Genomic DNA, 27,751 nt, shown 5'->3' on the forward strand with positions numbered 1-27,751 from the left:
CTCTTTGACATCACACATACAGTCACACGCAACACATCCACGTAACTCGAGAAATTCGTACATCAGCTGTGTGTCGTATAATATGATTGGTGGTTCAAAGGGATAAACAATTGAACTATCCAATCAAAACTAATGTACAAAGTTTTCTCGCAACATAATTTTAATTCTGATAACGCCCTCTTTATTTATAATAGTTGAGTTTTTTTTTACAAGGAAGAAATAAAAAGTTAGAGTGACATGCGACAAAAATAATCTGATAAACTACGAAGAAAACAACGATATACTTAATCCGTAAATAATAAATATAACTGCTTTATTGAACTATTGAATTATTAGAACCAGGACTATACGGTGTAATACGCACATTTGTTTTTAGTACAATAGTTTCGGTAGATAATAAATAATTTGCTAGGCCTAGGCTAGCTAGGCCCTAACCTAGCTAGTAGGTAGCCTAGGTACTATATTCTAATAGGACTATGGGCCTGGCATGATATGGCCTCTCTACACTACAGTAGTTTATCCTCTTCTACAACTACACACTAGGCTCTAGCCAGGCTAGGCTACATAGTAGGTAAGGCCAATCTACACTAGGCTAGCTAGACCTCAGCTCAGCCTACATATAAATAAAATATAATTCTAGAGTAGGGCCAGGCCGGGTTAACTTGGTCCATATTTCTATTTCTACGAGTGATGAGAGAAAAATTAATGATGATATAAATAATGCAATGGGCCTATCTAGTATAAAAATAAAGGGCCCAGATACTCTATTTCTAAAATTCAAATATATTTTCAATACATTTTTTTTCCTAATCTAGATGCTGGAAGCCTAGAGAAAGAATGTCATTCGTCCAGAAGTATAAAGTTTCATTTGCAATTATAACTGGATTGGCGATTGTGCACCTTGGTTGGTACTCACTAGCGAACAACTCAACATTCAACAATAAAAAAAGAGAAGCAGGAATCGTCACGGCAGATTATAAATCAACTAACAGTAAAAAGTGACAAATAACAAACCATACGTAGTATGTATGCATATTTGTTGTTGACTTTAAAATTAAAGATGTATTATCGCCCAAAAACATGAAAAATAAAGATTAATAAAATTAGATTTTGATTAGCCCATTTTGCATTTTTTTTAATAAAGTTATTCACTTCTTATTTCAATTTTATAAAAAGACAAAAGAAATTGTTAATGTTAATTTTACTATTAGACAAAAACCATTGTCTGATACACAATTTAGGTATATTTTTTCAGGGAAAATTTTTTTTTTTTTTTCAAAGTGAATAATTATTATGTGACATTAAAATGGCATATTCAACAAAATTAAAAAAATATTTTTTTAGGGAAACAATATATCTTTAAGCTGTTGTTAATTAATTATGATGTTTATTATACTCTATATTTATTTGTTCATTAATAAATAATAACCATGGAATGAGGCTAAACCTTTGAAACAGATTCTGTACTACTTAAACTCTATATTAAAATAAAAATGTGAAAAAAACAAAAAAAATTAAAAACTACTTTACAGTTACTTTAAAAATACAAAATACGGGCTAAAATACAACTAGACATCAGCCCAAAATATTTATTGAAATTACAGTATTGCAGGCCTTGTCTTTTGAAAATTATAGGTGTGCTACAAATTGCACTCCTCAATACATTCAGGGATGCTGTAGGTGTGCTGTTTGTATTTCGGTGTGTAGAAGTTTGCCAAATTTAAATTAAATTTAAATTTAATTTGCCTCAAGGGCAGTTTAGGAGTGTGTTAAGCGAGTGAGTGAGGAGCTTGGTATTGCTGTTGATGAACTTTGAACTTTTCATTGAACTGCAAGAGATTATGATTATGATGTTGTTTGAATGTAGAATGTATTATTTTTAGTGGATGTAATGTATTGGGTATGTCAGCCAAAAATTTGTATTGAAATTATTGCTGATTGTTGAACTTTGAACCTTTCATTGAACTGCAAGAGATATGATTATGTTGTGGTTTGAAAGAATGAATTACTATATTAGTCCATGGAATGTATTGGGTTTTTTTTGGCAGATTTAGTTTTCCTTCACTTGGTATTTGTGATCATTATTTGAACGTTTTTATTCCTTAAATTTCAGAAAAGTTGAGTTGCTTTTTTTTGTAAAATGGGTATTGTAAATTGGGTCAAACATAACAAGTACGTGTCAGTTGGCATTGGCTTAGTGGTCTTTCATCTTGGCGCATATACATTATTTAAATCTGCATTTTCACCTGAAAAGCGTTGGACATCATCTGTCAATTATGGAGCATACAGCAGGTCATACGAAGAGAAACAAGAAACCAAAGAATAGGTATATTTATAATTCTATTTTTATTTTTAATCTAAGTATAGAGTTGGAGAATTTTACTAAAAATATGAAATTTACACATAAATGTGTGATTAAAGTGTATATGTAACTTTTATTTTCAGATAATTATGAATAAATCAAACATCTCAAAAAGCTTCTCATCAAATTTTGAATCATCCGTTTTGAATAATGAAGATAATTGGTTGGCACTCCAAACATTTAGAAATCTTATCAAATCTTGCTATGGGCCTAATGGCCATCTCAAGACTGTCCAGCATCATAGTGGTGGCCAGGTAACCTTAACATCCAGCTCTTACAACCTCTTAAGGAATCTACCAATTAAAAGAGCATTTCTGAGATTGCTGGTGACTGCTGTTACTGAGCACCTGCGATTATTCAGCGACGGAGGACTCTTTGTTGCGCTGTTTGCTTCGGAACTCATTTCTCTTTCTTGTTTTACTGATCTTCCACGGATATTATGCTGTGACGTTAACAGCATACTATTAAGTTGGTGCAAAGAATTTATGAGTATCTGCAAGATTCCTGTTGACATCAGCAGTATGGACCAGATGATGGCAGTGGTTCGATCAGTCATATCAACCAAGCCAGCTTGCTCATTTTCTCAGACAGACATCTTGCAAATTTCGAGTTTGATCATACAAGCTTTCTTAAAAACTCTGCCACCTGCTGACTCTCATAAACTCATGGATCAATTTGTCCAATATATCGAGGTCGGAGGTTACGATACAGCGAACTCACAGATTGTTGATGGTGTGTTGTTTCAGCTTCCAAATGACCTTCAAGAGGACTTCCTTCCACCAGAAGAGAGTTTTCATTCTGGTTCTTTAAAGATTGCCCTCTTCAAAATCTCTTTAGCAGGAGATACTGACGATTTTGTGAACACCGTTTACGAGGTTACAGAAGGGTTATCCCCAATGGATGTTGTTACTCAAAAGCTCTTTGACATTGCAAACAAACTGATTGAAGATTCCGTTGATGTTTTAGCCTGTCAAAAAGTGATTCACCCAAGCCTTAAGAAGTTTCTTACAAAGAATAGAATATTAGTAATTGACCGTCTGTCTGTTGTTAATATTGGCGCCATTGAGACTCTTACAGGTGACTTTTATACTTTAATATTTCTTTAAACTAGATTTTGAATTGAATTGAAATATATATTTATACTGGGTAACCTCTTCAGTCAAAGACTGGTCTCCCAGGGGGCCCAGTTGGTGATCAGTGGCTGTGATGTACTAATACACCGGGGTCACCCCCTACTCGTCTCAAAAGATGTACTAGGTTTTTTAAAGTGCACATGAGCTATGTGTGTACACTGGGCCTACGGTTTATAGGCCTTATCCGAGAAGACTCGTTCTACCACCAGAACCATGGAGTGAGTGAGCCTCGAACCCCTGCCGATGTAATGGCTACGTAATTACGGTTCCACTGTCTTAACCGCTCGGCCACTCACTCACATTTATATTGTGAATGTTTAATGCAAATAAAAACCCATTAGACTCACAAGCTATAAAGTTTTGTTTTATTGATTTTAAAAAAAAGTATTTTCATGATCCGCTATGCAACTATTATTAAGTTTAACAAACATTCTGCAAATGCTCTTATGTTTCTGAGCATGCTCAGTTGTATGGTCCTAAAACGTGTTGTTATTTTTTCTTTTTTTCATTTTTATTCACCAAGGATAGCCCAATAATTCTGTATCATGCTGAAATTCAAAAATAAATTTTAATAAATTATTTTGTTTAAAAGGTGCACAGTGTATTTCTAGCTTGCATTGGTCCGACCGAATGGAGGGTATGTATGGAAGACTGGAGAAGCTTGAAAGAGCAAGTTATTTCAAGAAAAGCTATTACCATTTTGTGAATACTGCTACTCCGGTGTGTACATTGATTTTGTGTAGTATACTTCAAGAAACATTGACTGAAATAAAGGTAACAATAAGCCAATCTTATGTCAGTTACAAATATTTACATATTTTTTGATTAATATTTATTATTTGTATTTTTATCTGTTTTAACCTCTGTTTACACTAGTTTGACAAAAAAAGTGTGATGTGTCCAAATATGGTAGTGATATGACAACATCATGTCCATATATGGGCATATCATATTTTTTTCGCATAGAGTTTGATAGTGTAGACAGACCTTTAGACTTTAGAGGTGTAAACTAATTCTTCTCTATTTTTTATTTTCACCCTTTTAGAGTGTTTGTATGGTTGCGCAAAATGTCTTGCGAAGCCTGCTTGTAAATCCAGTCGTTTTACCTGGTGCCGGGTGCTTTGAAGCGTTGCTTACTGCTTATTTGAAACAGAAAGTAAGTGTATGATGTAAGGTGTGAATGGGGTTTAAACAGGGAAATCCAATTACACTTTAAAGTGAGATACTTAGTATTTCACTTAAGTGAGATACTAAATATTTCACTTAAGTGAGATACTAAGTATTTTACTTAAGTGAAATATAAAGTATTTCACTTAAGTGAGATACTCAGATACAAATAAAACTATTCAAGCGCCGACTCGATCGCTATCGTAGTCGTACGTCACTTTACAATATACAATGAGTTAAAAAGAAAAGAAATACAAACAATTTTTATATAGTACAGTTATAACTGACAAATTTTGTACCAAAATTTAAAAATAGTAATATTAAAAACTCGAAATAAAAAGATGTCTATACCGCAACAAAACAAAAACATTACATGCTATTTGCGAGTTGTATAAGATTGTTTCGTATTTTCCCTGATCTTGTTAGGTATACTGTACAAAATTTGTCAAGACACAATAAAACATTATTACTAATGGGAAGTGTATCCTTCCCAGAACATATAACATTTTTCGTCATTGTTACTGGTGCAGAATGTTTCCCAAACATCTAACTCGTCTTGTTTAATTATATTTAACTGTTCTGCTCTTACACATTGTAATGCATCACAGCTAAATAAAAAGTGAGATATGTCCTCTATATTTCCAGAGTTACATAATGAACAGAGACCATCATTCTCCATGGTCCATTTACTTAATTTAAAATTTAAAGGTAGAGTATTGGAACGGGCTTGAAATTTAAAACGAGTACCATTAAAATTTGTTTTATCAAGTAAAAACTTTTCAAGATCCGGCTTTGATTTTAACTTTGCATAAGAAGATAGCGACGATTTAGATGCGAGGTCCTCTGACCATTGATTATTTACATTATCTAAAATATTTTGTTTCAGTAAATTAAACCAATTTTCCATAGTGCGATTTTTAATAACATTGTTAAAAATATGCATGCATTCAAATCTACAGAAAGTGGTTCGTACACAACTAAGGAATTTAAACCGTAATTCTTTTGTGTTGTAATTAAGCATAGTCTTGTACAATAGGTTGGGCCATCGTTTCTCATTTAACCCGACTAAACGTTCAAAGAATTTTAGTTGTAATATGTTATGAGATACGGTTAAGGGTATCCATCCTAAATCTCCATATAAGGCCACTTTAGGTGTATACGCTGGTGCTTTTAGAATATATCGTGCCATCTGCATTTGAAGCCGTTCCAGTCTATCGATATCTAAATTGGACCCTCCAGTCCAAACAGAGCAAGCATAAATAATAGAAGGTAAAAATTTTGTTTTCCATAAGATATTTCCGTGGGCATCATAATTAATACATTATTTAAATCTAAAGCTGTCTACACTATCAATCTTTATGTGACAAAAAAAGGTCCAAGGACCTTTGCCAACAACTAGTTCAATCGCTCGTGCTGTCACATATTGATTACGCCAATGCATTGTATTATGGTCTACCTGCTAATACCCTTGCTCCAATGAAGAGGTTACTGCACCAAGCTGCGAAAATAATTGTCAGGAAAGGTCGGTATGACAGTGCAACTAACGCCATGCGATCCTTGCACTGGCTTCCGATGTCTAATAGATGTCAATTCAAAATAGCGTATCTTGTATGGCGTTCGCTTAAAGGTTCCGCTCCAAGTTACCTGAGAGATATTCTTACTGTGCGGAATGTTTCTCGTAGTACTCGTTCAAGCACCAGCAATTATAACCTGACAATCCCACGAACTAAACGAAAGACATTTGCTGACCGTTCGTTCGCCGTAGCAGGACCCAAAATTTGGAACAGATTACCAAGTCACATTAAACACTTAGACGACTATAATCAGTTTAAAAAACATTTAAAAGCACTATATTTCAAACAATGTTACGATACTAATTGATGTGAAGCGCCGCTGATTATAATTAAATGTTGTATAAATGTGCGCTATACAAGTAATAATAATAATAATAATAATAATGTGCCCATATATGGACATGATATTTGGGCACACCACACTTTTTTTCCAAACTAATTTAATAGTGTAGACAGAGCTTTAGAGAGTTGAAACCACTGAGAAGCATACTTTATTTTGTGTTTACAAAAAAATATTAATTAATTGTAAATTAATTAATTTGTAAAAATATAGAGTAAATTTATGCATAGTGTCTTGTTTTTTTTTTTGTCAAAGGTGTTGAATGTTGAAAATGCACTATGTTCAAATATTGGTTGTTCTATCTACCAGTTTAAACTGACAGCTAAGAATTTTATCGTGGCTCTTCAAACCGTTGCTATTAGTAACCAAAATGGTTACCCCGTCACCAACATCGGCCAATCACATCTGTGGATAGTTCCTGATCAACATAAACTAGATTCTGATTGGATCGTTGATAGAGTTTGTAACTGTGGACTGTGTACATTTGATAGTTCACAGAAAACTGTGGAATTAAAAAATACCAATATGGAACTGTTTAGTGAAACTAGTGAGGTAAGGGGGGAAATCAAAACTAGTTTTGACACCAAAACCATTGTTTTAAAGCTCAACAAAGATGCAGTCATTGATCAATATGATATAAAAATGAATGGGCTGAATATTGCCGTTGAAACTGGCAACCTTATTCTTCGTATAAATCATGCTTTTTCTATTTCTGAATGAAAATGTGATCATAGTTGGCAAAGAAAGGAATTGTGTTATGTTTCACAATCTATGAGAACAAAAAAAGTCATCCCGATAATTACACATGGTTTCAAGAGTACATTAAAATATCCAGCAATTTAAAGATGTATTGTCCCTTTGATTCCCAAAAAATATAAAAAAAGATTTCAAAAAGTCATTTTGAAGTATCATAATAGTTATTAACTTTCCCCAAAAATTTGTAGAAAAAAAAATCATTTGACTGAAATACAGACTTTGACTTCCAGTGACATTTTTTGGTCAAAACATATCTCATAATGCAACGCGCTTGTTTGGCTACTCTGTATGCATAATCATAAACTTCCTGTGTGAAAACACCTTCTCAACCGTGACGAGTTGTAAACAATCCTAAGGGCATCATGCTTAATGCATACTCGTACTTTGAAATCTTTGTTTACTTTCGCCGCGACGATTTTCCAGACGAAATGTAATCAAACTAATTTACCTGTTAATTACATAAACTTGTTGTTTTTGGCTCGAAATTTCGACTTAAAGTGAATAACTTTAATATTACTTTGATATGGCCAATTTAAATTTAGAATATTTTGACCTTCATTTTTTGTGTTTCAAGGGACAATACATCTTTAAACACAGTCAGGTTTGTTTCGTGTATGATGTCGCTCATAATGGTATCAATACATATTAAAAAGCTAGAATATAATTATACTGAAATGAAAAATAGATTGATAAAGAATTAAAATGTTATTAAAATAAAATGACTGTCTTTCATTTATAAATTTGTCTGTTGAAAAGGAAATACAGAGAGGTAGTTGTGAGAAGGTATATGGTTGGATCCAGGAATTTCAAATAAGGTGAGGTGGGGGTGTATAAAAACCGGAAAGATGTATAAATACTTAAGTACTGAGAACGAGCTTTCGACTCGATAGACGCGTTTCGAATTCGGCATAGATCATCTATTGGTAGAAACTAGTGTATCACAACAGCGATTGTTGTTTTAACAGCATAACTATACAGTATTTACTTTATACTAATTATGCAGGTCGATATTTATATATATATTCATTGTTTTGTTGTTTTGGCCTTTGCTTTTGAACTGCTTTGTGAATATTTTAAATCTAATTAGGCCTATACCTGCATACATTCGTATACTTGATGGTAGTTTTATAAGTATAAGTAGATTATTGCTTTTAAATTAGGTATTATAAATGAATATTGCTTTGCTGTGTGCATAGAAAGATTATACAGCCGCTAACTACCACGAATAGGGCTATACCATCGCTCTACCGAGAGCAGCATTTGCAGAGAAATTAACAATTATAGATGGGACGTTTTTTTGTTTTGTGATCACGTAAGTATTATTTCATTTTAAAGTTACCACAATTAATATGTATCTTCTACTGTTTGTTGACATTATTTTGTTTAAAAAGAGAAATTGAATCTTCTATTTTTATATAATATTTCTAGATTGATAAATGTTGTAAATTTGAAAATCCAAATTACGGGACAACAAATAGATTTACCAACAACAATATTATACAATCGATTGTCCCACAGTTGTTATAATGTTATTGGTTATTGACAATTATTAGTTTTCATGTTAATAAACCCTTATGTTCATAGGCCTTTATTCGGCATCAAGCACATCTTGCCAGGAGCAAGCAATTGTGTATTTAATTTCAACGTACTGTTGCTCCACCACTCATTCTAAAAAAACGTAAGTACGATCCAAGCAGCTCTCAGATCTTGTTTCATTACACTGGCTGCCGGTTAAACAACGCATAGAATTCAAGATCCTCTGGTAGATATATTATTCAGAGAAGAGAGAAATTACGAAATTGTAATTTCACTCACTATGCGGGTAGATATTATCACCTGGTTTTAATAATGCTCAATAAATAAAATCTTGAATATGTTAAAACATTGTTATGCATATCTAGATATATGGATCTCATTTTTGTTCACAAAACTAACATTCTTTTTTCTTCTTCATCCCACCCCGCCGCACCCCTTTACTTTGTATTTAAGCCAGGACCACAATGCAAAAACTTATTTTGTTTTACCTGATTGTGTAATCCTGTATAGGCCTAAAGATGTTAAATACATTTTAACAAATAAATCTTATTTTCTGTATAGCTTTCGGCATCATATACAATGACTTCCTTACTCAATTGGTGGATCATCTTCCACGTGATATTGTGGACTCGTGTAAAAAGCTATACTAATAAACCTAACATCATAGTCTTCCTGGCTGATGACATGGGCTATGCTGATCTGCAGAGTTTTGGAAACCCGTTATCGCGTACGCCACACGTAGACGCTCTCGAAGCAGGAGGCCTAAAGCTGACACAGATGTACAGTGCCTCAGCAATCTGCAGCCCCGCAAGGTTAGAGAAGTTATAATTATAGAGAATATTCCGTGAATACAATATAACGAGTATACAATAATATTTAGTAGTAGTAGGCCTAATAGGCCAAGGGTTAGACCTACGTAGCCACGTAACTTAAGGTACGCAATAGCAATCCAGTATTAACTACAATAGGCCTAAAGCCATGGTTCCCACACTAGCGACGCAACCTACGCAACGTAAGAAAATGCCCTTCAAATAATGTTTTTCCCCGCCTGCGTGAAATCAAACCTGCGATGTTTGCAGCACTCATTGCGTCATCGGTTCCCACTTGTGATTACGCAATACAACACTTTGCGTCGATACGTCGCTGCGTTGCGTTCTAGTGGGAACCAAGCTTAAGGACCAATCTTGATGAAGTTTGGTGCGGATCTCCGTGGGTGTGTCACAGGGAGGTGTCAAAGTAGTATAACATATCCATTACGTGTTGATTTTTTTTTTCAGGGCAGCGTTACTAACGGGGCGCTATCCTGTTCGTAGTGGAGTCTGGACTCCAGACGACGGGCAACTCGTGTTTGCACCCAAGTCCGTGTATGGTCTTCCTCTTAACGAAACGCTTATTCCAGAAATGCTAGCCCAACAGGGTTACAAATCAGCTATTGTCGGCAAATGGCACCTTGGTGTTGGGCTTAATAAGAAATACCTGCCTACAAACCAAGGCTTCCACCATTATTTTGGAATGCCATACAGTCATGAGGGATGCGTATGTGCTGCATGTTTTTATCCAGACGTAGAATGTGTGAACCCTAACGTGTATAATAATTCTAATGCTGTGACTTGTCCATTGTTATTAGAAGAAGATATTATTGAGCAGCCGATTAATTTGACATCTTTAGCTGAACGACAGACTAGAGCCGCTAGAAGCTGGATACGGGAATTCGTCTGCGAAGGAAGCCCTTTCTTTATGTACTATTCCACTCACCATCCACATACCCCGCAGTTTGCTAACAGACACAATGAGGACGCAACACTGGGCGGACAATACACCGATGCACTGGCAGAGCTGGATTGGGAACTAGGAGAAATAATGGACGAGTTAAGAATAAACAACATAATAGAAAATACGTTAATATTATTCACATCTGATAATGGGTACGTTAATAAAATAATGATATGCCTATAATGAATAAGAAGATACAATTAAAAAAGATGATTCTCAGTTGAGGTGCAACGCAAGGACGTAGACGATGCAAGCGAGTTGACCAATGACAAGCGACAGTTCGAATAACAAATCGCTTGTGATTGATCGAATTACTTACGTTACGTCCTTGTGTTGCGTCTGTAGTGTGAAACAAGCATGAAAATGCGCTTACGTCCTTGTGTTGCATTCCTATAGTGGGAACCAAGATTTATGCTGCATAAAGTGCTCATAAAATTAAAATGTTCTTAAAATTTCCTTTGCAATTGTGTAGACCTGATAGAGGAAGCCATACACTCGGTGGATTTTCTGGAGCAATGCGATGTGGAAAGTATACTACTTTTGACGGCGGGTCGCGAGTACCGACCATTGCGCACTGGCCTGGTCACATCCAACCGGGTGTGTCTAGAGAATTGCTGAGTCATCTAGATATATGGCCGACTCTTAGGCGGTTAAGTGGTTCTTCTGCTGAAGATTTTGATGTCATCCTGGATGGGTATGATGTCACAGACGTCTTATTAAATGGAAAAGAGGTTAGTTCCATGGTTATTTACAGTTGGTTAGAGATTACTCGCATATTTATTTCTGATGAAAAATATTAACAGTTATCAGTTATATAAGGAGGCATACTGATAAGAAATGTAAGGTGTTTAGTGACGCATATTTTCTTTCAGAGTCCACGAAAGTCGATCTTGTATTACAATGTTGTAACAGACCCAGAAATAGGAGCATACGCAGTGAGGAACACTCAGTACAAAGCACATTTCTTTGTGGAAAAAGTTGTGTACACAGATGCACTGGATAACGATGAGATGTGTAGATCCGATAATTTCACTGTTGATGCATTTTCACCGCCAGCTTTGTACGATTTGTTACTGGATCCCGAGGAACGGTTTGATATCAGCGGTAACTCTGAGGACATAGTGCAACTTATGACTAAACTGATGGAGGAAGAGTCTCGTAGAGTGACATTTGGGACAAGTGTTATTGGACCGTCGAATGTAACTTTAAAACTGTGTTGCAATGAGGAATGTGAAGAACCCACTGTTGATTGTTGTGACTGTCCTTCTTTATACAATGACGATCTTTTACCATTACCATCTTTACCATACGCAGACTGCACAACACAAAATCATTTCACAAGATAATGAAACAGTATTTTAGTAGTAAGATTATAGAAATATATATAGCGCGCCACTATCCCACAAGATGTGGAAATAGACGCAACCTTTTTTGACACGCTTCTCCGATAAATCGATTATATCAACTTCAGAGAGAGCGCGAACTTCACTCCGCGTCTTATGGTGCCAGTCTCCTTAAACGCGGTAACTTAACAATGCGCGTGCCTCGCCATGGAAACCTGTCTGGTTCATAATAACAATTCATTTTAGACACGATGTCTGACAACAAAGCAAGTGCCTATTGTAATTCAGTAAATAGAAATCATTTTGGAATTTATAGCCGCGATTTTGGAACTTTTGACATCACAGTCTGTCCTGGGTATGATAATTCTGAAATAGTTTTAGTAATCATGGACAATAAGTACATAATAAATGGCGTCCCAGTAGACCTTGACAGGTCTGGAGTACTGTTGACGAATGGTTCTGAAAGAAATCCTCGACTTCAGTCATTTTATACTTCTGCCATGCAAGCAAGAAAAAACAGATCAAAGAAGGATGACTTTATTGAAGAAAGGTATACAACGATTGTCGTATAATAGGGACACATTAATACATTACTTATTATTCTGAATGAATTGTTGAATGTCATGTTTTGTTCTTATACTTTATTTCCTGTAGAAACTCAAAAGCACAATTGTTAGTTTCAACTAAAAGCTTGTTTCGAAAAATGAAATATTTACTCAAACAATCTCATAAGCTGGCAAACAGTCAACATCTTTATCTGGATGACGTCAGAGTTCTAGATGATCTGGTTAAAAACGTCGTGAGAAGCATGTGTGTTAAAATGAAGTCTAGTCAGCATATTCTGATGATGAATGGAGAACTATCTGAACAGAGAGAAATATTGATGAAAACATTGAAGATATTCTGTGAGGAGTCGATTCGTTCCAGTGAAATAAGTAAAGGACTGACGAATCGGTTGCAAAACTCTGTTGAGAAGGCTATTGAAGAAAATCGACAAAAAGACGGTCTCGAAAGTCATGTATTCCATAAAGAAGAAAATGACCTAGAATTGTTTAAAAATCTTAAATCAGAAGTTAGTAATTTAAGAGAAGATTTAGAAAAAATTAGTAAATCACAAACTTTAAATAGCACAGCACCGTCTTTATGGCAAACAATATGTAACTCTTGGAAACGGGATAAGATTAAACGAAGTGATATGAATACCTCCACGATGCCTTCAACAGAAATAAGTGATATCACCAAAAGGCTTGTAAAACATGGTGCATCAACCCCTGACGAAGTCAATTTGATGAATCTCATTGATGTCAGTGTTCAAGAGGAAATAACAGAGTTAAAGAAAAAGAATTTAGAATCTGAGGAATTTGTACATGAATTACTGGATGAAATTGGGAAACAAGAACAAATAATTCAGGTTAAAGATGTGGAATTAAATGAAGCTAGAGAACACATTGATGTTCTTTTAAAAAGGTCAAAAAATGACCTTGCGACAAATGGAGAGTTGAGTCAACAGAAACGTCACGACCAAGATTGCTGTAAACTCCAAGAAGATAAGTCAATGATGAGTTTAGAATTGGAGAGACTTCGACAAACAAATCGTCGTCTGCTTAACGAAGTATGTTGTCTACGTCATAGCAACAGAGAGTTGGAACAACTTATCGAAAAAGGACAGGATCAACGTCTTACAACAGAAACGCACAATGAACACGTGAGAGGCACGCAGTTACATGGTTTTTACGGCTCTGGACACTTCACGCCTGGATTGTACTTGCGAAACCAAATAACAAATGCCTCTAGTCCTGCTCTTGTCACAACAGGTCGTCACGTGATTCCATCTTCACAATTTAGCCAGTCAATGTTTGATGACGTCACATGTCTATCATCAAACAATGACGAAGCAAAATGAATACCGTATACTTCTAAATAAAAGAAATGTTCGAAAAACATTATTATCATTGTTAATTTGTTTCTTCTTTCTTTGTATTCCTTATGATTTCCGCACATTATCTACCCTCACGTAGTCGTGAGGTGTAGACCTACGTTTTATCTTGACGCTCTGTGTACACTATCAGCCTAGTTTGACAAAAAGAAAGTGTGATTTGCACAAAATATGGTAGTGATATATGCTCAAATATGGTAGTGATATGACATTATCATGTCCATATGGGCACATCACATTTTTTGTCACATAAAGTTTTGATAGTGTAGACAGAGCGTTAAACTCTTTTTTCGCGTATTCAACATTCATTCATTTAGGCTAAAGGGAATTTCACTGCACGATCTTTATTGACCTGAAATGATTAGAATTTAAATATCATTTAACATATGAAGAAGACTTAAAAATAGGTCATTTCGCAGTTTTCATAAAGTTCCGTAACAAACCCAACACAATTTTAAAAAAAATAACTTACAGTTAATTTGACTATTTTTGCTTTAAATTACAGTTTTTTCAGGTAAATACATTTTTTTCCTATCTAATTTTTGGTCAAAGTGAATAAATATTATGTGACATTAAACACGTAACATTAAGATCAGGTTTAGATATTCAGTTAAGTATGATTGGTGCTTTTACCACGAGTTAATAAGTATAAATACATATTACACCGTGCACATGACTTTTATTGACGAACATCTATTATTTACTTTGCAAATGTACGTGTAGGACTGTTAGTGTTAGTTAGTATACATAATTATGTTAATCAACGAATTAAAAGCTTTGCATGAAGTGAAAATCAAATGAAAATTAACATACAATTGTATGGGTTAATATTTTATTAAATATCAATATTTTTAGGCCAACATTTAATATTGTGCAAAACCGACGTGTATTCGGTCACGTAGGCATTTGTTTGTTTGTTTGTTATGGTCTAATGTGTCTATAATGCATACTAAGTCTTATTTTTAATGCAAATAATTTTAACTAAAAAACAAATGTATTAAAAGAATTGATTTGTTTTATTTTGGAAGCGATAAAACCTAACTTTACTCAAAATGATATTTTGATATACAAAATACCATACATTGATCCACCACACATTCGGAAGTACCAGTATCTAGATAAAATAACTTGAGTTAGCGTAATGAGATAAACTTTTTGCTACCAAAAATCAAAACTTGGCCTTGTAAGTGTCTACACTATCAAACTTTATGTGACAAAAAAATGTTCTCATATATGGACATGATGATGTCATATCACTTATCACTACCCTATTTGGGAACATCACTACCATATTTGGGCATATCACTACCCTATTTGGGAACATCACTACCATATTTGGGCATATCACTACCCTATTTGGGAACATCACACTTTTTTTGTGAAACTAGTTTGACAGGTAGACTGAGCTTTTATAGTGTTTCATCAGTATAGCAGTTTATTTTGTTATTCAAACATTATTGAAGCATTTATCACATTAAACGTGGCATGTTTGCTAAGTTAGTTACTATTTTACTAATAAGTAGATGCAATTTAAATAATGATATAATGACATTCGTACAAAGTCTACGGGCGTGGTAACGAACGGTATTAATCAACTTCACAGTCGAAATAAGAAACTACTAAAATGCTAACATTACGGTAAATACACTTAATTTGTGTTGCTTGGAAGAATACGATATGAATACGTCATCATTACGTTGCCAAAATAATATAAAATAAGGAATAAAGTACTTAATTAAGTAATTAATACAAAACTTTTTAAAACATTGTAAATGAAAATGAAAAATAGATGGGGAACATAATATATGGAAATAAAAGTGGGATAAACCCACATTAGATTAAAAAAATATTTACGTTGCCACAACTAATAAAATAAAGAAAATCCAATCAACACACGCAATCTCATTCAATATGTAATAATCGAATATCAAATTATTAGTGGGTCGCCTAACTAACTATGTCCTTCTTTTCTATTCTTATTGTTTATTTAAACACATTACTTAATGTTAATCATTAATCTCTCTTCTTTGTCGTTTTTGATGTTTCTTTTTTTTTTGCTTTGAACATTTAGCCTGAATGTTTTTTCTTCTTGAATCAATTAGCACATTGCTTTAAAACAAGTTCCCCTCATGTTCTCCTATAAATAATGTCTTCAATCTGCGATCGTTTGTGACTCGTTTTGTTAATATTGATAAAGTGACGTCATGTCCCTGTTTCTATTCTTCTTCACTTCTTGATACGTCATCTCTGTAATCTTGCAGTTCGTCGTCATCATTGAACCTAACTTTGGTTTGTACAGTAGTGAGGCTGTGTTCTTCTTCTTCGTTGTGCAAGCCAGAGTAAGGGAACGAGTATGACATTCCGGAAAAGCGCAGTGTAATCTTCATAGCAATTATCTGTACGATGATGACGATAATTGCTAGCATACAATGCCAAGCAAATATCATTGAGAAGAATTTCACATTCAGGTGGTCATCTTCATCCCACGAATAATCGCTAAGAGGATGATAGAGGGTGCAGCCAATCTGCAACATCCAAGATCCCTGGATAAAAGTAGCCCATATACGTAACCATGGTAACACATCATCTTTCGGCAGCCAAATTTCTCCTAACGTAAACAGCAAACAGAGGAACACCATTATTACCTGTATAACATGCATTCGTATGTTCAGTGCTGATCGACCGTGTAGATGGAAAGAAAACAGCGTGCATTCGATGAAAAAAGCAAACGCTAGAAAAACGTTAGCCCACCTTTCTTGACCTTTAAACCAGGTTCCGACGGCAATTTTTGCCGCTCCGTACATCGCAAAGCCGGCCCACATAGTACAATGCTGCCAAATGCTTGAGTATATAAACACACCGTCTTTGTTGAACAGTCTCCACCTCCATGTTTTGTAAACTTGTTCGCCTATAAGCCCACTAAGCGCTAAGACCAGCACGAGAATCCCTTCAACCGGCAGTCGTCGAAGAAGGAGATGTAGTTTAGAATATCTGTTATTACCTTTTCGTCCACCACCACCAATTCTTGGGTAAGTTGAATTGAAAACTCTTTGTAAATTCCACCATACCGACAACGCCATGAACATAATACCAGAAGCGGCATGCCCAAAAAATCCACCCATTATGACGTCTACAAACAAGCAAGTAAATTAGTGTATAGTGTATTCATATTATCAAATGGTATTTTTTTAGGCCTATACTTGTGACGTATGTGCGTTGTTGATCACGTTTGAAATGCAAATGCAAGGTCAGCTAGCTAAGAATCTATTTGTATTATCATGGATTAATCCATGGTATTATCCAAAGATCGCATTTGGTACTTAACACTCGATGAGTAACTTTTGACCCAATTGAAACGGATCAATACAGTGGCTAAGAAGACAATGCCCATTGTATGACTTTTTAACTATGGTACTAAACGGTATTCTGTCTTGCTGTCTTTAAAGCCATTTTTTAACCATCATTTTAGACATTTGCATTGTTTTAGATTGTTTATAAGATTGTTTCTTCTTTTTAAATTTGAGTCTCAAGTTTTAACTTTCTGTATTGTAACATTGTTATATGTAATCATGTATGGAATGTTGATTTTGACCGAATAAATGCATGAATAGCTTAAACGGTTTTTCTCGAATATAATATAATATCATAATAATAATATTATTAGTATTAAATTATAAGCCTGTCAAAAATAGATATGGTTGTATAATGAATGGCAATGAAGCTCTTCTGCCCACCCCGTGTCCACACAACGTAAGCGCAACCAGAGGCGGAACCCAGAGGCCTGAGGCAACTGATTTAGTAACCGTAAGTGGCCCTCTGATTAAGCTGGAGGCCTCGGGCGTTTTAGCCTTTTTTTCCCGACATTATTTCAATGCTTGTTTTTTCCCCATAAGCTCCGGGGCCCCCTGGGGTTAGCTAGTTAGCGCCCATAGCGGTTACGCCACTAAGCGCAACGCAAGTGAGTTGATCAATGACAACTTCGACAGATAATTATGACCACAGCCGCGTAGTGATTGGTCAACTGCTTTAGCTTGGTTCTAACTTGGACGGAACGCAGCGCAAAGACCGAAGCTACCGTGCCAAGTAATTTGACCAATCACGACGCAATTTATCTGATTACTCCGACATTTCAATCCAGTGTGTACCTATTTATTAATTTCAGTACTTTTTAAGAAAATTGTGTTTAGGATGGTCGATTTTCCTCAATCCAAATTGTAATTTGTAATCTCTAAGTGTGGTTAATGGTTCTTTCAGTAAACATATAGGCCTACCTTATCTTGCGGTTGAATTAGTGTATATTATTTTGTTTGGTTAGTAAATTTAAGATGTGTGTTTATTTGGTGAGCGTGTTCTTGTGTGTGCTTTATTTTGTAAATTATTTTGTGTACTTGGAAATCTTTGAAATTCACACGATGGGATAAAATTGAATGGACGCCGCGACGTCTTAATGGCCAATTTACACAGACGAGCGGTAACGGTAATAAAAATATAGAATATATCTATGTTAATCCTTATGAACATTTACACACAACGCGGAATGGACGGCGGTTTCCGCTCAGTGGAGATTCTACGTGGGACTGACAAGCTACGCGGTTTTCCGCTTACCGTTACCGCTTGTCTGTGTAAATTGGCCTTTTAGCCTATACTTGATGAAATGAACGAAGTTTTCGGTTTTCTCTATTATGCAATCTTATATTTTGTTTGGTTATAAATTAAAGATTGGTTTCTTCGTTGACCGTACTTGCCATTTTTTAAAATAGTTTGTGAACCAATTGAAGGCAATCCAAAGATCTTACATAAGCCGACTTAATATCACCTCTCTGAATAAATCCCAGTCTATCCATGGATTAATGAATATTCATTAATCAATCCGAGTTATTGTTACCATATCACAATGCACCGTTCGAAATACGTTGTGCCCAAAAGGATTTCAAATCACGTGATCAATTGAAAGAGAACTTTACGAAATGTATGTTTTAGTGCGAATTCTAGACGGCGATTCGCTTAATATTGGCATACATATGGCGTTTCATAAGGCAAAAATCGAAACACCAACTGGTGCTCACGGGTACTGCTGTGAATTTCCTGTGAAGGATGGAATAAAGTTTATCTGTATCTGGTCGACTAACATAAAAGATGACATTATAAGACTAATTTGTGTTCATTTGTTAACATCCTTCTTTCTGTTTTATCTAACAATATACTAATCAAATCCCGGGATTCATAAATTTTTTCATTAATCGTATCGATTTATTTGAACTAATAGGCTTACTATAGGCCTGCAAAACACAAGTTAAACCCATAACATTGAATATGAATTATATTTTATTATTTTAATCACGTTATAAACTATTGTCCGACCAGTTATTTTGTGATCTGTTCCCGCCTTGTAAACGTTCCAAATACATAGTGTCACTTCGTTGTTCATTATCACTGTCTTCCCCTATCTCGAGCTGAGAATATCCTCTCTTGTGTCCGAAGGTGAACTTCATTGCTATTGCCACGATCAAATACAACATCACCACTGATATAACATTTCCAATACAATGCCAGGCGAAAATCATTGTAAAGAATTTCACACTTTGGTCGTCTGGTTTCCATTGGAATCGCCCGGTTCGTATCGGATACAATGCGCAGCCAACCTGAATCAACCAAGTACCATTTACAAACGTAGCCCACATTCTCATAAAAGGTAAGAACTTGTCCTTTTTCATCCATATCTCCATTCCCGAAAATAATACACACAGTAAGATAGCAATTAACAATAAAACATGCAGTTTTGTGTTGAGTACATCGCGGTCTTTTAAGTGGTTTAGAAACACGATACTCTGAATGAAAAAAGAAAATGTCCTGAAAACTGGTATCCATGGTTTTAGATTGACGCAGCAGCACGCGGCCAGGATCTTAACCAATCCAAAGATCCAGAATGCCACCCAGATTGTACAATGTTGCCATACATTAGCCTCTATAAAGTTTCCTTCCTCGTCAAACATCTTCCAGCGCGTGTAAGGGTACATATTTTCCGCTATGAACCCAAATGCTGTACACAGACAAATTATGATACCTTCAAGTGGTATACGCCGACACAGCCTGAGAGGTCTTGACGGTACTCCAGCCCTTCCATCCCGTTCATACTTGTTTCGTAAGGTGTTGAACGATAATTGGAGCACCCACCAAGATGCCCAGATTAGAAAGAAAAACCCAGAGCCTACGTGGCCTAGCCAATTGCCCATTGTAGTACATCAATTCCTGTTAGAAACAACAAATCATAGTAATACTACATGAAAGTAGTCACCAAAAGTCCAAACTTTGTCATTTTTTTATAGACCGGCTCTTAAAAATTCTTTAAAAAGTGTGTATCGACCCTCGATACACACTGTACTAACAATAGTGGACTTTGAAACATGCCGAAAGTTTCATGTAACGAGTGTTGGCAAATTCCCTTTTGTACTTTTGTGATAAGGCATGTATGATTAACACTTCTGCTGATTGACAAAATGAATGTTTATCCCCGGATCGAGGTTTACTTACTGGTTCGGCTTGACTGGCTTTGTTTTACTTCTGGCATGAAACGGTGCCCGCCGAGTCAATGATAGACTTTGAAGCTATCTTTGTTTGAAGGCACAATCGACGTTCCATATCATCGACATTCTGTTTGTTTGAACGTTGAGGGCAGGAAAACAAATAGCAACAACCTAATTTTTCTGTCTTAAAAATAACCAAGTAAAAGTAGGAATTATTATAAAACTACTACTACTTTTTTGTAAAACAAACTAATCGCTAATGTAGAATATGCATTTACTCTAGTTGAAGATAAATAAGCGTTACATAATAAAAAAAAAATGTCTTCAACGACAACATCAAAGGCTAAGCCTTCGGGTTCAGGAGCAGCAACAGCAGTAAGCCCGACTTCAACGGCCTCTGCAGAGTCCCCAAGGCCAAAAAATGTTACACCAAGGTAAGCCTAGCTTCTTTGCAGTTAAATACATTTTATTTTTGTGTAAAGAATTATAACACTGATGTAATTACACTTTACAGTCACATTATTAAAGACTCCTTCTTGTCACTGACTGTGAAATAGGCCTATAAATTAATAATAATAGGCCTATAAGCCTAATATTATTAATAAATATAAAAAATCCCAGAATTATTGATAATTGTATTGTATTGATGATTAAATAAATGTGAATGTTTCTATTTTCACAGCAGCGGCAAGACTGGCCCTAGTGATGGTTCTGATAAATGGTTAAATGCCCATTATGATCCTGTTGCAAGTCTCTATACATTCACAACGTGCATGTGTGAGTAATGAAGACGGCAATGTTGTGTGTAATTTTAATGATTTTTGCACAATTTGTCTCGGCTGCCTACTAGAGAGTTGGAGGGAGTATTAATTTATTAATGTGCCCAAATACGGAAGTGATCATCGTCATCATCATCACATAAAGTTTGATAGTGTAGACAGAGCTTTATTGTCAGTTTTTTTTATTGAAGAAAAAATAATATTCTATGTTATTTTGAATTAATTCATAGGTCTGTCGGACATCAATGGAGATGGTGAAAACAAGCTAATAGTTGCTGACTTAGGAACAGGATCGTATGATATGAAATTGAAAGTCTACCGTGGAACAACATTGATGAATGAGAACACGATAATTGACTTACCAACAGGCGTCTGTGCTTTTCACATGGATAACAATGAACATAGAGTGCCAGGTAGGATAGGTCTTGTCTCTTGAGACGTGAGAGTGCGATCTCTCACCTAACACACTCCTAAAATGCCTTTTGGAAGTTTGATTTACAGCACACTTAAATTTGGTAAACTTCACACCAACCAACACCAACTAAACACCTACAATACAGCACCCTTGAATGTATTGAGAGGAGTGCAATTTGTGGCACACCTGCACAAGGCCTTGTAGGAGGTTTTATCCTCCATAATATTAACAGTCCATCCCATCTTTTAAAAGCTTTTTAGAAATCATACTGACATACATAAATTATATATTCAGACTCTGTTGAATAACTCCTGTCACTCTTGAATTGATAACATTGGAACAATGTTTAAAAATTAAATATTAAATATTCTTATTTTAACAACAAAAATATTATTATTATACTATTTTTCAGCTATTGTTGCAGCCTCTGGTCCCTTCATATATGTGTACAAAAACCTACGTCCTTACTTTAAATTTACACTACCCCCTTTGGAAGTGAACCCCATCGAGAAGGACCTCTGGAACCAAGTAAAAGAGGTAAGAATGCTTAAGAGAGAGGGCCACTACTTTAAAATTGGGAATTATAACATCATCACAGAGAGACACATTCACTTGAATTGAACCCAAGACCTTAGGAATGGTAGACAGGAAAGTTAAACCCATGTTACACAGTCACACTAATGTACTGTAATTACAGTAGTTACAATAATATAATTTGTTTTTATTATTTTAGGATAAGATTGATGTAGTCATACTTCAAGAAATGTTGGAGGGTATTCAGCGAGAGTCCAACGAGGGCGCTCTAACAGTTCGTTCTTTAAGGTAACATGTGTATTGACATTTTATTATTTACTTTCTAAGTATATTATTACTAGAAGACTGTATAATAATTGTTATTATTGTTATTGATGCTGATGCTTTGTATGTTATGTATGGTTCTATGCTGAAATAAAAGATTATTGATTGATTGTTTTTTTTTTTATAGATTTTTGATGATTCCAGATAAGGAACAAAAAATGGATTTTGCAAATCTCTATAAAAATACTCCACTTAAAAGACAGGTGAGCTTATTGACATAATATTCTGACCCCATGAAGTGACTGGTGACATATTTAATGGCTGATTTTTCACTACTGTGTTTTTTATTACTCTAGACTGTCATTACATGTCTTGGCACACTCCGGAAAACAAGTGCTGATGACGATGCCATAAGCTGCCTTGTTATTGGTACAGAGTGTAGAGAAATTTACATACTTGACCCCGAAGCATTTACCGTTCTTTCTAAGGTTAGCATCGCGCAAATGAACATCCTGTTCAATAAAGTGAAACATTAAGACAGTTGTTTAAAAATAAAAAAGCTAGAATTGAAAAAAAACTAGTTTGACAAAAAAAATTGTGATGTACGCAAATAGGGTAGTCATGACATGTGCTTAAATATGGTAGGGATATTACATCATCATGTCCATACAATATATGGGCACATCACATTTTTTTGATAGTAAAGTTTGATAGTGCAGACAGAGCTTAAGTCACAGAAGCTGTAATGATCGGTGCGGCCACATACCAGTGTTTACTCCCTTTTTATAAAATAGAGAAAATATCTGTATATCATAACTTTGTCTGTTTCCGTTGGTAGATGGACACTCCTAGTGTTCCAGTATTTATGACAATAACCGGTCTGTATGATGTAGAATACCGTATTGTGATGTCATGTCGAAATGGTAATGTTTACACACTTAAAAGGTAAATAGTTCATTTATATATATATATTTATTTATTCAAGACTTGATGATATCAAGGATGGAGGTTTTCTGATGAAACGGAAGAAAAATTACAGTAGTATTGGCTTATGACTTTCGTATTGGCTTATGCCTTTCCTTTGGTCAAGGTGGCCACTGGACGAGAGAAGCCTTTGATCAATGTTAGGACCGATCAAGATGCTTTAAACAGTCCTGGCTTTGTTTGTATCAAACCTGTTAGTGGCGGTAATTATTGCTGTTGGTTTCGATTGAATAAAATAAAAAATTAAAAAAAAATAAATAGTGGAAAGTTGTTATCGTAAGGTTTAACCATGGAATACAGGTTCTATCCGTCCATGTGTGAAGTTCCGCCCTCAATATAGTTCATCCTTGATTCTATACTAATATTGACTGTGAAAATGATATTATTCTCTTCTGTTTAACAAAACATGACTTTCCGTATTATGTTAATGTTAAAGTGTAGGCCTAAAATGGTCTATAACTAGCTAGGCTTCTATTTTCTATGTTTTGTCAAACTTGAGTTGTGAGAGTACATTTTAAACCTTTCTCTTAGGGGAACCAAGATGGCAAGGCAGTGCTTTGAGTTAAACTCTCAGCCAGTAGGCCTAGAAAGAGTCGGCAAAAGTATAGTAGTTGGCTGCATGGATAAAACACTGCAGAGTTACACTACAAAGGTATAGCACTGTTTGTTTTATTTAAATGAAATTTACAAATATTTATAAAAATCAGTTTATTGTAAACATTACATTCAATTGTTGTTAAACTAGGGTAAGAAGTTATGGACGGTAGGCCTATGCCTAGCCTAGGTACATTAGTGTACTGTATATTTTAAAATAATTTACGTTTTCATTAAAATGAAATTTATGAGTATCACTGTTATAATAAAATCAGTTTATTGTAAACATTCAATTCTTGTTAAACTAGGGTAAAAAGTTATGGACGGTATACCTAGCCAGTAGCATCAGTACTATGGGGCTGATGGACCATCGACAAAAGGGCTACAAGGCTGTGTTAGTAGGCCTAACAAATAACCAGCTCCAGATCTATCGTGAGAAATACCTTATCAATACTATTAACACAGAGGTAAATATAGAACAATAGTTTTCTTTTCAACATACGGTAAATCAAACAGAAAAGTGCTTAAGAGGTTTCACATCATTTGGTACTTTATAAATCTGGTCAAAGTCAGTAGAGTCTTTTTGAATTTTCTAATCGTTTCTAATGCCAAGGGTATTTATTTAAATTTTTATTTTATTCTTTAAGGCTACAGTAACTGGTGTTCAATTTGGAAGATTTGGACGAGAAGACAACACTCTGATAATGGTCACCAAAGGAGGTGGCATGATCGTAAAGATCTTGAAGAGAAACTCCATACTTGATGAGAAGATGTCAATGGCACGAGGACCTCCAGCAGCGCAAGGACAGAAGCTGAACATCCCAAAGAAAACAAAGACGTTTGTTGATCAGACGTTAAGAGAGAAGGAGAATGGAATTGGTAAATGATTGGTTTATTTTACAGCTAAGAATTTTAGAAGAATTATAGACTTAGGGGAGAAGAAAGTTGTGGTATGTGTCATCCATACCTGTGCGCAATCCAGTCCAGTAGGTTCAAAGTTGCAGTTCCCCATTTATACTATTAATCGTTTAGTTAGTACTTACTATACTAAGAGCAAGTAGTTTCTTTTTAAACAGTGATGCATAGGACTTTTCAACATGATCTATATCGCATGAAACTGACGGCCGCCCGAGCCTTCCTGAAGTCACTAGATAACAGCATGAGTCCAATCTCATCAAATCCTGCAGAACCACTTAAGCTCTCTGCCCAGGTGAATATGCAAATTTTAGCTACTTCATATATTATGCTAATTAAGTGATATTAGGATAAGTTTTACATAATCCAATAAATATCTACCGTAATAATTTAAGGTTTAAAAATCCTCTAATCTAAAAGTTTAAACTGCAATTGCTATATCGACCTCTTCCCTAGTAAAATTATATATTGTGTATATATTTAATAACTATTAATATTTAAGTAAATACTGATGATTTGCATTTACAAATATACATACAGTACATTACAAATGTCAGATCAATGTCTAAACAATGTTGATATAGTAAAACATATTTACATTACAATTTTCAGCATACTACAGTAGAAAACTGATCCTTTGGGGACATTCCTATAAAGGGGACACTTTCGTGTAAAACAAACAAGTGGAACGCTAATACCAACCTCAGAGGACACTTTTTTAGCTCCCTAAAGCGTTCAACAGTATACCTGTTGTGTGCTAATTTATCTATTTTTTTATACTGTAGGTTCAAGGCATTGGTCCGACCTTTAAACTGAGTGTCAGTCTTCAGAACACGTCCATCAACCATCCTTCAATTAACCTATTTATTAGTTTCCTTTTTGACGAGAAACTGTACTCGCTGCAGAAGGCTCTCATACAGGTAACAAACAGTTGTTTAACAAACAGTTGTTTAAATGTATTTTATTCATTTATTCAACTTCTCACTAAGATATACATTAGGTGTGTGTGACAGCGGCTGTGTGTGATATTTTTTTTTTTAATTTCAACTTTATTTATAGAGGGTAACCCTTCCAGCTGAACCTGCAGGTCAGCTGATATTCAGGGGCCCTCTTTAAAGTGCAAATGAGTTAGATGTGGACCTACGACTTATTATTTATTATCCGAGAAGACTCGTTCTACCAACAGAAACATGAAGTGAGTGAGCCTTGAACCCTTGCTGATTTTACGGCTACGTAATTACGGTGCCACTATCTTAACTGCTCAGCCATTCATTCACTATGTATGTTGCTAGTGCTATTATCATTATTGTAGCACTAACAAAATAAATACTTTTTTTTCTCTCCGTTTTTTTTTTTTCATCAACGCTTTTTTTTATTTCAATATGACATGAATACAGAAAAGGTTTACATAATAGATAACAAGAGAGAGAGAGAGATTTTGTTATTATAGGAATTATATAATAATAGATGGCGTCTTCTCCATGATTTTCTTGTACGATAGTAACTATTTACCTTGAAGTAAAATTTGTTGTTCTTTTCTTGCCTAGGTACCGATGCTAGTTCCAGGCTTAAACTACAGCTTTGAGACACTAGTTGAATGCTTAAGTGACAAAGGATTGTCAGATGTCATCAAAGTGTTCGTATTGAAAGAGACTGAGACAGCACCCATCATCACTGCAGTCATCAACATGCCAGTTAGCGAGACGGTGGTTGTTGTCTAGTACTTTAAAGCGTGGTTCCCACTAAGGCGCGACGCAAGGACGCCAACGCAACCCCATGCGTGTTGACCAATGACAAGCAACAGTTAAAAAAAACAACCCTTGCGATTGGTCAACTCACTTACGCTATGTTACGTCCTTGTGTTGCGCATCAATTGGGAACCAAGCATTATCAAGATTTTTGGAAAGTGGTCGAGCAACAACACATAGTTTTATGCTGGTACAAATGTGTGTGTTCAATTAATTCTTTAGTTTTTTATTACTGTACCATAATAGAATTCTGGTTAAAGGACAAATAACTTGTCTAATTTTGTCCTGTGTGCAAAAGTCTGAATTGGGGGGGTATTTGTGGCTTAAATATTATAAATAGTGTACAGTAAAGAACAGTCCAAGTCAGTTTGTTATTACACAGTATTTATTATTATTAAACTACATGTTTAAAATTCTTATCACTTTTTACAGAAATATAAAAAGCCCAGGTCAATGCAGGACTGTACACATACACAATAAAATCACTGTCCAATTAAAATATTGTAACTATTGTAAACATTTTTATCTTTAATTAAAATATACTGTTAATTATGTCTAATATTTAACTAGAATGAATAAGTACTGATTTTGGGTGAGTTAAGCTCTGTCTACACTATCAAACTTTATTTGACAAAAAAATGTGGATGTGGACGTGATGATGTCATATCACTACCATATTAGGACATATCCATGCATTCATCAGTGGAAAATTACTTCCCATTTATTGTCATTTGCATATAAAATATACAAAAACAGTGATTTGGACACGTCACACTTTTTTGTCGAACTAGTTTGATAGTGTAGACAGAGCTCAAGGTAGTAGACATAGATAACATTTATATTCTAATACATAACGCTTTTATTTGTAAAGAATCTTGTAAAAGTCACCTTGGAAGTCTGTGTAATAAATATATGTACAAATGTAAACCTATTTTTATTCTTTTCACCCTAATTTTTATATACTCCATGAATACTTTTCAGTTTTTATTTACAGCCATTAAATAAAATTCAGGATTGGGGTTATGTTTTCACCCCTGTTTGTCCATATACAATATATCTTATGAAATCCAATGG

The 27,751-nt window shown here is 35.0% G+C and overlaps 7 protein-coding genes across 9 annotated transcripts; 5 read left to right on the forward strand and 2 right to left on the reverse strand.

Moving 5' to 3' along the window:
- The first annotated feature begins 219 nt into the window (after nt 1–219).
- Nucleotides 220–8,033, forward strand: LOC140060697 (molecular chaperone MKKS-like). 2 transcript variants are annotated; one of them, XM_072107012.1, is made up of 7 exons: nt 220–291; nt 816–1,022; nt 2,114–2,326; nt 2,446–3,439; nt 4,088–4,269; nt 4,541–4,651; nt 6,832–8,033. In XM_072107012.1, exons 4-7 carry the CDS (start codon nt 2,452–2,454, stop codon nt 7,294–7,296), a joined length of 1,746 nt encoding a protein of 581 aa, XP_071963113.1. In that variant the 5' UTR covers nt 220–291; nt 816–1,022; nt 2,114–2,326; nt 2,446–2,451; the 3' UTR covers nt 7,297–8,033. The 2 variants fall into 2 exon arrangements, with proteins under 2 accessions (XP_071963113.1, XP_071963114.1); XM_072107013.1 differs by having other exon boundaries at nt 241–353.
- Nucleotides 8,034–9,437: 1,404 nt separating this feature from the next.
- Nucleotides 9,438–10,875, forward strand: LOC140061063 (arylsulfatase A-like). The gene is made up of 2 exons (XM_072107481.1): nt 9,438–9,680; nt 10,146–10,875. The coding sequence occupies exons 1-2, from the start codon at nt 9,448–9,450 to the stop codon at nt 10,822–10,824; spliced, it is 912 nt and encodes a 303-aa protein (XP_071963582.1). The 5' UTR covers nt 9,438–9,447; the 3' UTR covers nt 10,825–10,875.
- Nucleotides 10,876–11,081: 206 nt separating this feature from the next.
- On the forward strand, nt 11,082–11,987 carry LOC140060911 (arylsulfatase A-like). The gene is made up of 2 exons (XM_072107280.1): nt 11,082–11,372; nt 11,514–11,987. The coding sequence occupies exons 1-2, from the start codon at nt 11,082–11,084 to the stop codon at nt 11,985–11,987; spliced, it is 765 nt and encodes a 254-aa protein (XP_071963381.1).
- LOC140060484 (uncharacterized) lies at nt 11,181–13,888 on the forward strand. 2 transcript variants are annotated; one of them, XM_072106720.1, is made up of 3 exons: nt 11,181–11,372; nt 11,514–12,534; nt 12,639–13,888. In XM_072106720.1, exons 2-3 carry the CDS (start codon nt 12,236–12,238, stop codon nt 13,885–13,887), a joined length of 1,548 nt encoding a protein of 515 aa, XP_071962821.1. In that variant the 5' UTR covers nt 11,181–11,372; nt 11,514–12,235; the 3' UTR covers nt 13,888. The 2 variants fall into 2 exon arrangements, with proteins under 2 accessions (XP_071962821.1, XP_071962822.1); XM_072106721.1 differs by having other exon boundaries at nt 11,514–12,339.
- Nucleotides 13,889–16,023: 2,135 nt separating this feature from the next.
- Nucleotides 16,024–17,142, reverse strand: LOC140060809 (transmembrane protein 45A-like). The gene has a single exon (XM_072107158.1). It carries the CDS (start codon nt 17,040–17,042, stop codon nt 16,137–16,139), a length of 906 nt encoding a protein of 301 aa, XP_071963259.1. The 5' UTR covers nt 17,043–17,142; the 3' UTR covers nt 16,024–16,136.
- Nucleotides 17,143–19,045: 1,903 nt separating this feature from the next.
- LOC140061047 (transmembrane protein 45B-like) lies at nt 19,046–20,153 on the reverse strand. The gene has a single exon (XM_072107456.1). It carries the CDS (start codon nt 20,151–20,153, stop codon nt 19,263–19,265), a length of 891 nt encoding a protein of 296 aa, XP_071963557.1. The 3' UTR covers nt 19,046–19,262.
- Nucleotides 20,154–20,596: 443 nt separating this feature from the next.
- On the forward strand, nt 20,597–27,087 carry LOC140060371 (BBSome complex member BBS1-like). The gene is made up of 14 exons (XM_072106549.1): nt 20,597–20,878; nt 21,127–21,221; nt 21,454–21,636; nt 22,051–22,175; nt 22,372–22,460; nt 22,624–22,699; nt 22,793–22,924; nt 23,275–23,381; nt 23,952–24,072; nt 24,323–24,481; nt 24,662–24,893; nt 25,091–25,224; nt 25,715–25,849; nt 26,477–27,087. The coding sequence occupies exons 1-14, from the start codon at nt 20,763–20,765 to the stop codon at nt 26,648–26,650; spliced, it is 1,878 nt and encodes a 625-aa protein (XP_071962650.1). The 5' UTR covers nt 20,597–20,762; the 3' UTR covers nt 26,651–27,087.
- The last annotated feature ends 664 nt before the right edge of the window (nt 27,088–27,751 follow it).

Source organism: Antedon mediterranea, chromosome 10, assembly GCF_964355755.1.
Source record: "Antedon mediterranea chromosome 10, ecAntMedi1.1, whole genome shotgun sequence".
Taxonomy (NCBI): domain Eukaryota; kingdom Metazoa; phylum Echinodermata; class Crinoidea; order Comatulida; family Antedonidae; genus Antedon; species Antedon mediterranea.

Coding starts and splice junctions, on each gene's coding strand:
- LOC140060911 (XM_072107280.1), top strand. CDS start 11,082: ATGTTCTTAAAATTTCCTTTGCAATTGTGTAGACCTGATAGAGGAAGC. Junction 11,373..11,513: donor TCTTATTAAATGGAAAAGAG/GTTAGTTCCATG, acceptor ATTTTCTTTCAG/AGTCCACGAAAGTCGATCTT.
- LOC140061047 (XM_072107456.1), bottom strand. CDS start 20,153: ATGGGCAATTGGCTAGGCCACGTAGGCTCTGGGTTTTTCTTTCTAATC.
- LOC140060809 (XM_072107158.1), bottom strand. CDS start 17,042: ATGGGTGGATTTTTTGGGCATGCCGCTTCTGGTATTATGTTCATGGCG.
- LOC140060484 (XM_072106720.1), top strand. CDS start 12,236: ATGTCTGACAACAAAGCAAGTGCCTATTGTAATTCAGTAAATAGAAAT. Junction 12,535..12,638: donor GATGACTTTATTGAAGAAAG/GTATACAACGAT, acceptor TATTTCCTGTAG/AAACTCAAAAGCACAATTGT.
- LOC140060697 (XM_072107012.1), top strand. CDS start 2,452: ATGAATAAATCAAACATCTCAAAAAGCTTCTCATCAAATTTTGAATCA. Junction 4,270..4,540: donor AAACATTGACTGAAATAAAG/GTAACAATAAGC, acceptor TCACCCTTTTAG/AGTGTTTGTATGGTTGCGCA. Junction 4,652..6,831: donor CTGCTTATTTGAAACAGAAA/GTAAGTGTATGA, acceptor TTTTTGTCAAAG/GTGTTGAATGTTGAAAATGC.
- LOC140061063 (XM_072107481.1), top strand. CDS start 9,448: ATGACTTCCTTACTCAATTGGTGGATCATCTTCCACGTGATATTGTGG. Junction 9,681..10,145: donor GCAATCTGCAGCCCCGCAAG/GTTAGAGAAGTT, acceptor TTTTTTTTTCAG/GGCAGCGTTACTAACGGGGC.
- LOC140060371 (XM_072106549.1), top strand. CDS start 20,763: ATGTCTTCAACGACAACATCAAAGGCTAAGCCTTCGGGTTCAGGAGCA. Junction 22,176..22,371: donor TCTGGAACCAAGTAAAAGAG/GTAAGAATGCTT, acceptor TTATTATTTTAG/GATAAGATTGATGTAGTCAT. Junction 25,850..26,476: donor TGCAGAAGGCTCTCATACAG/GTAACAAACAGT, acceptor TTTCTTGCCTAG/GTACCGATGCTAGTTCCAGG.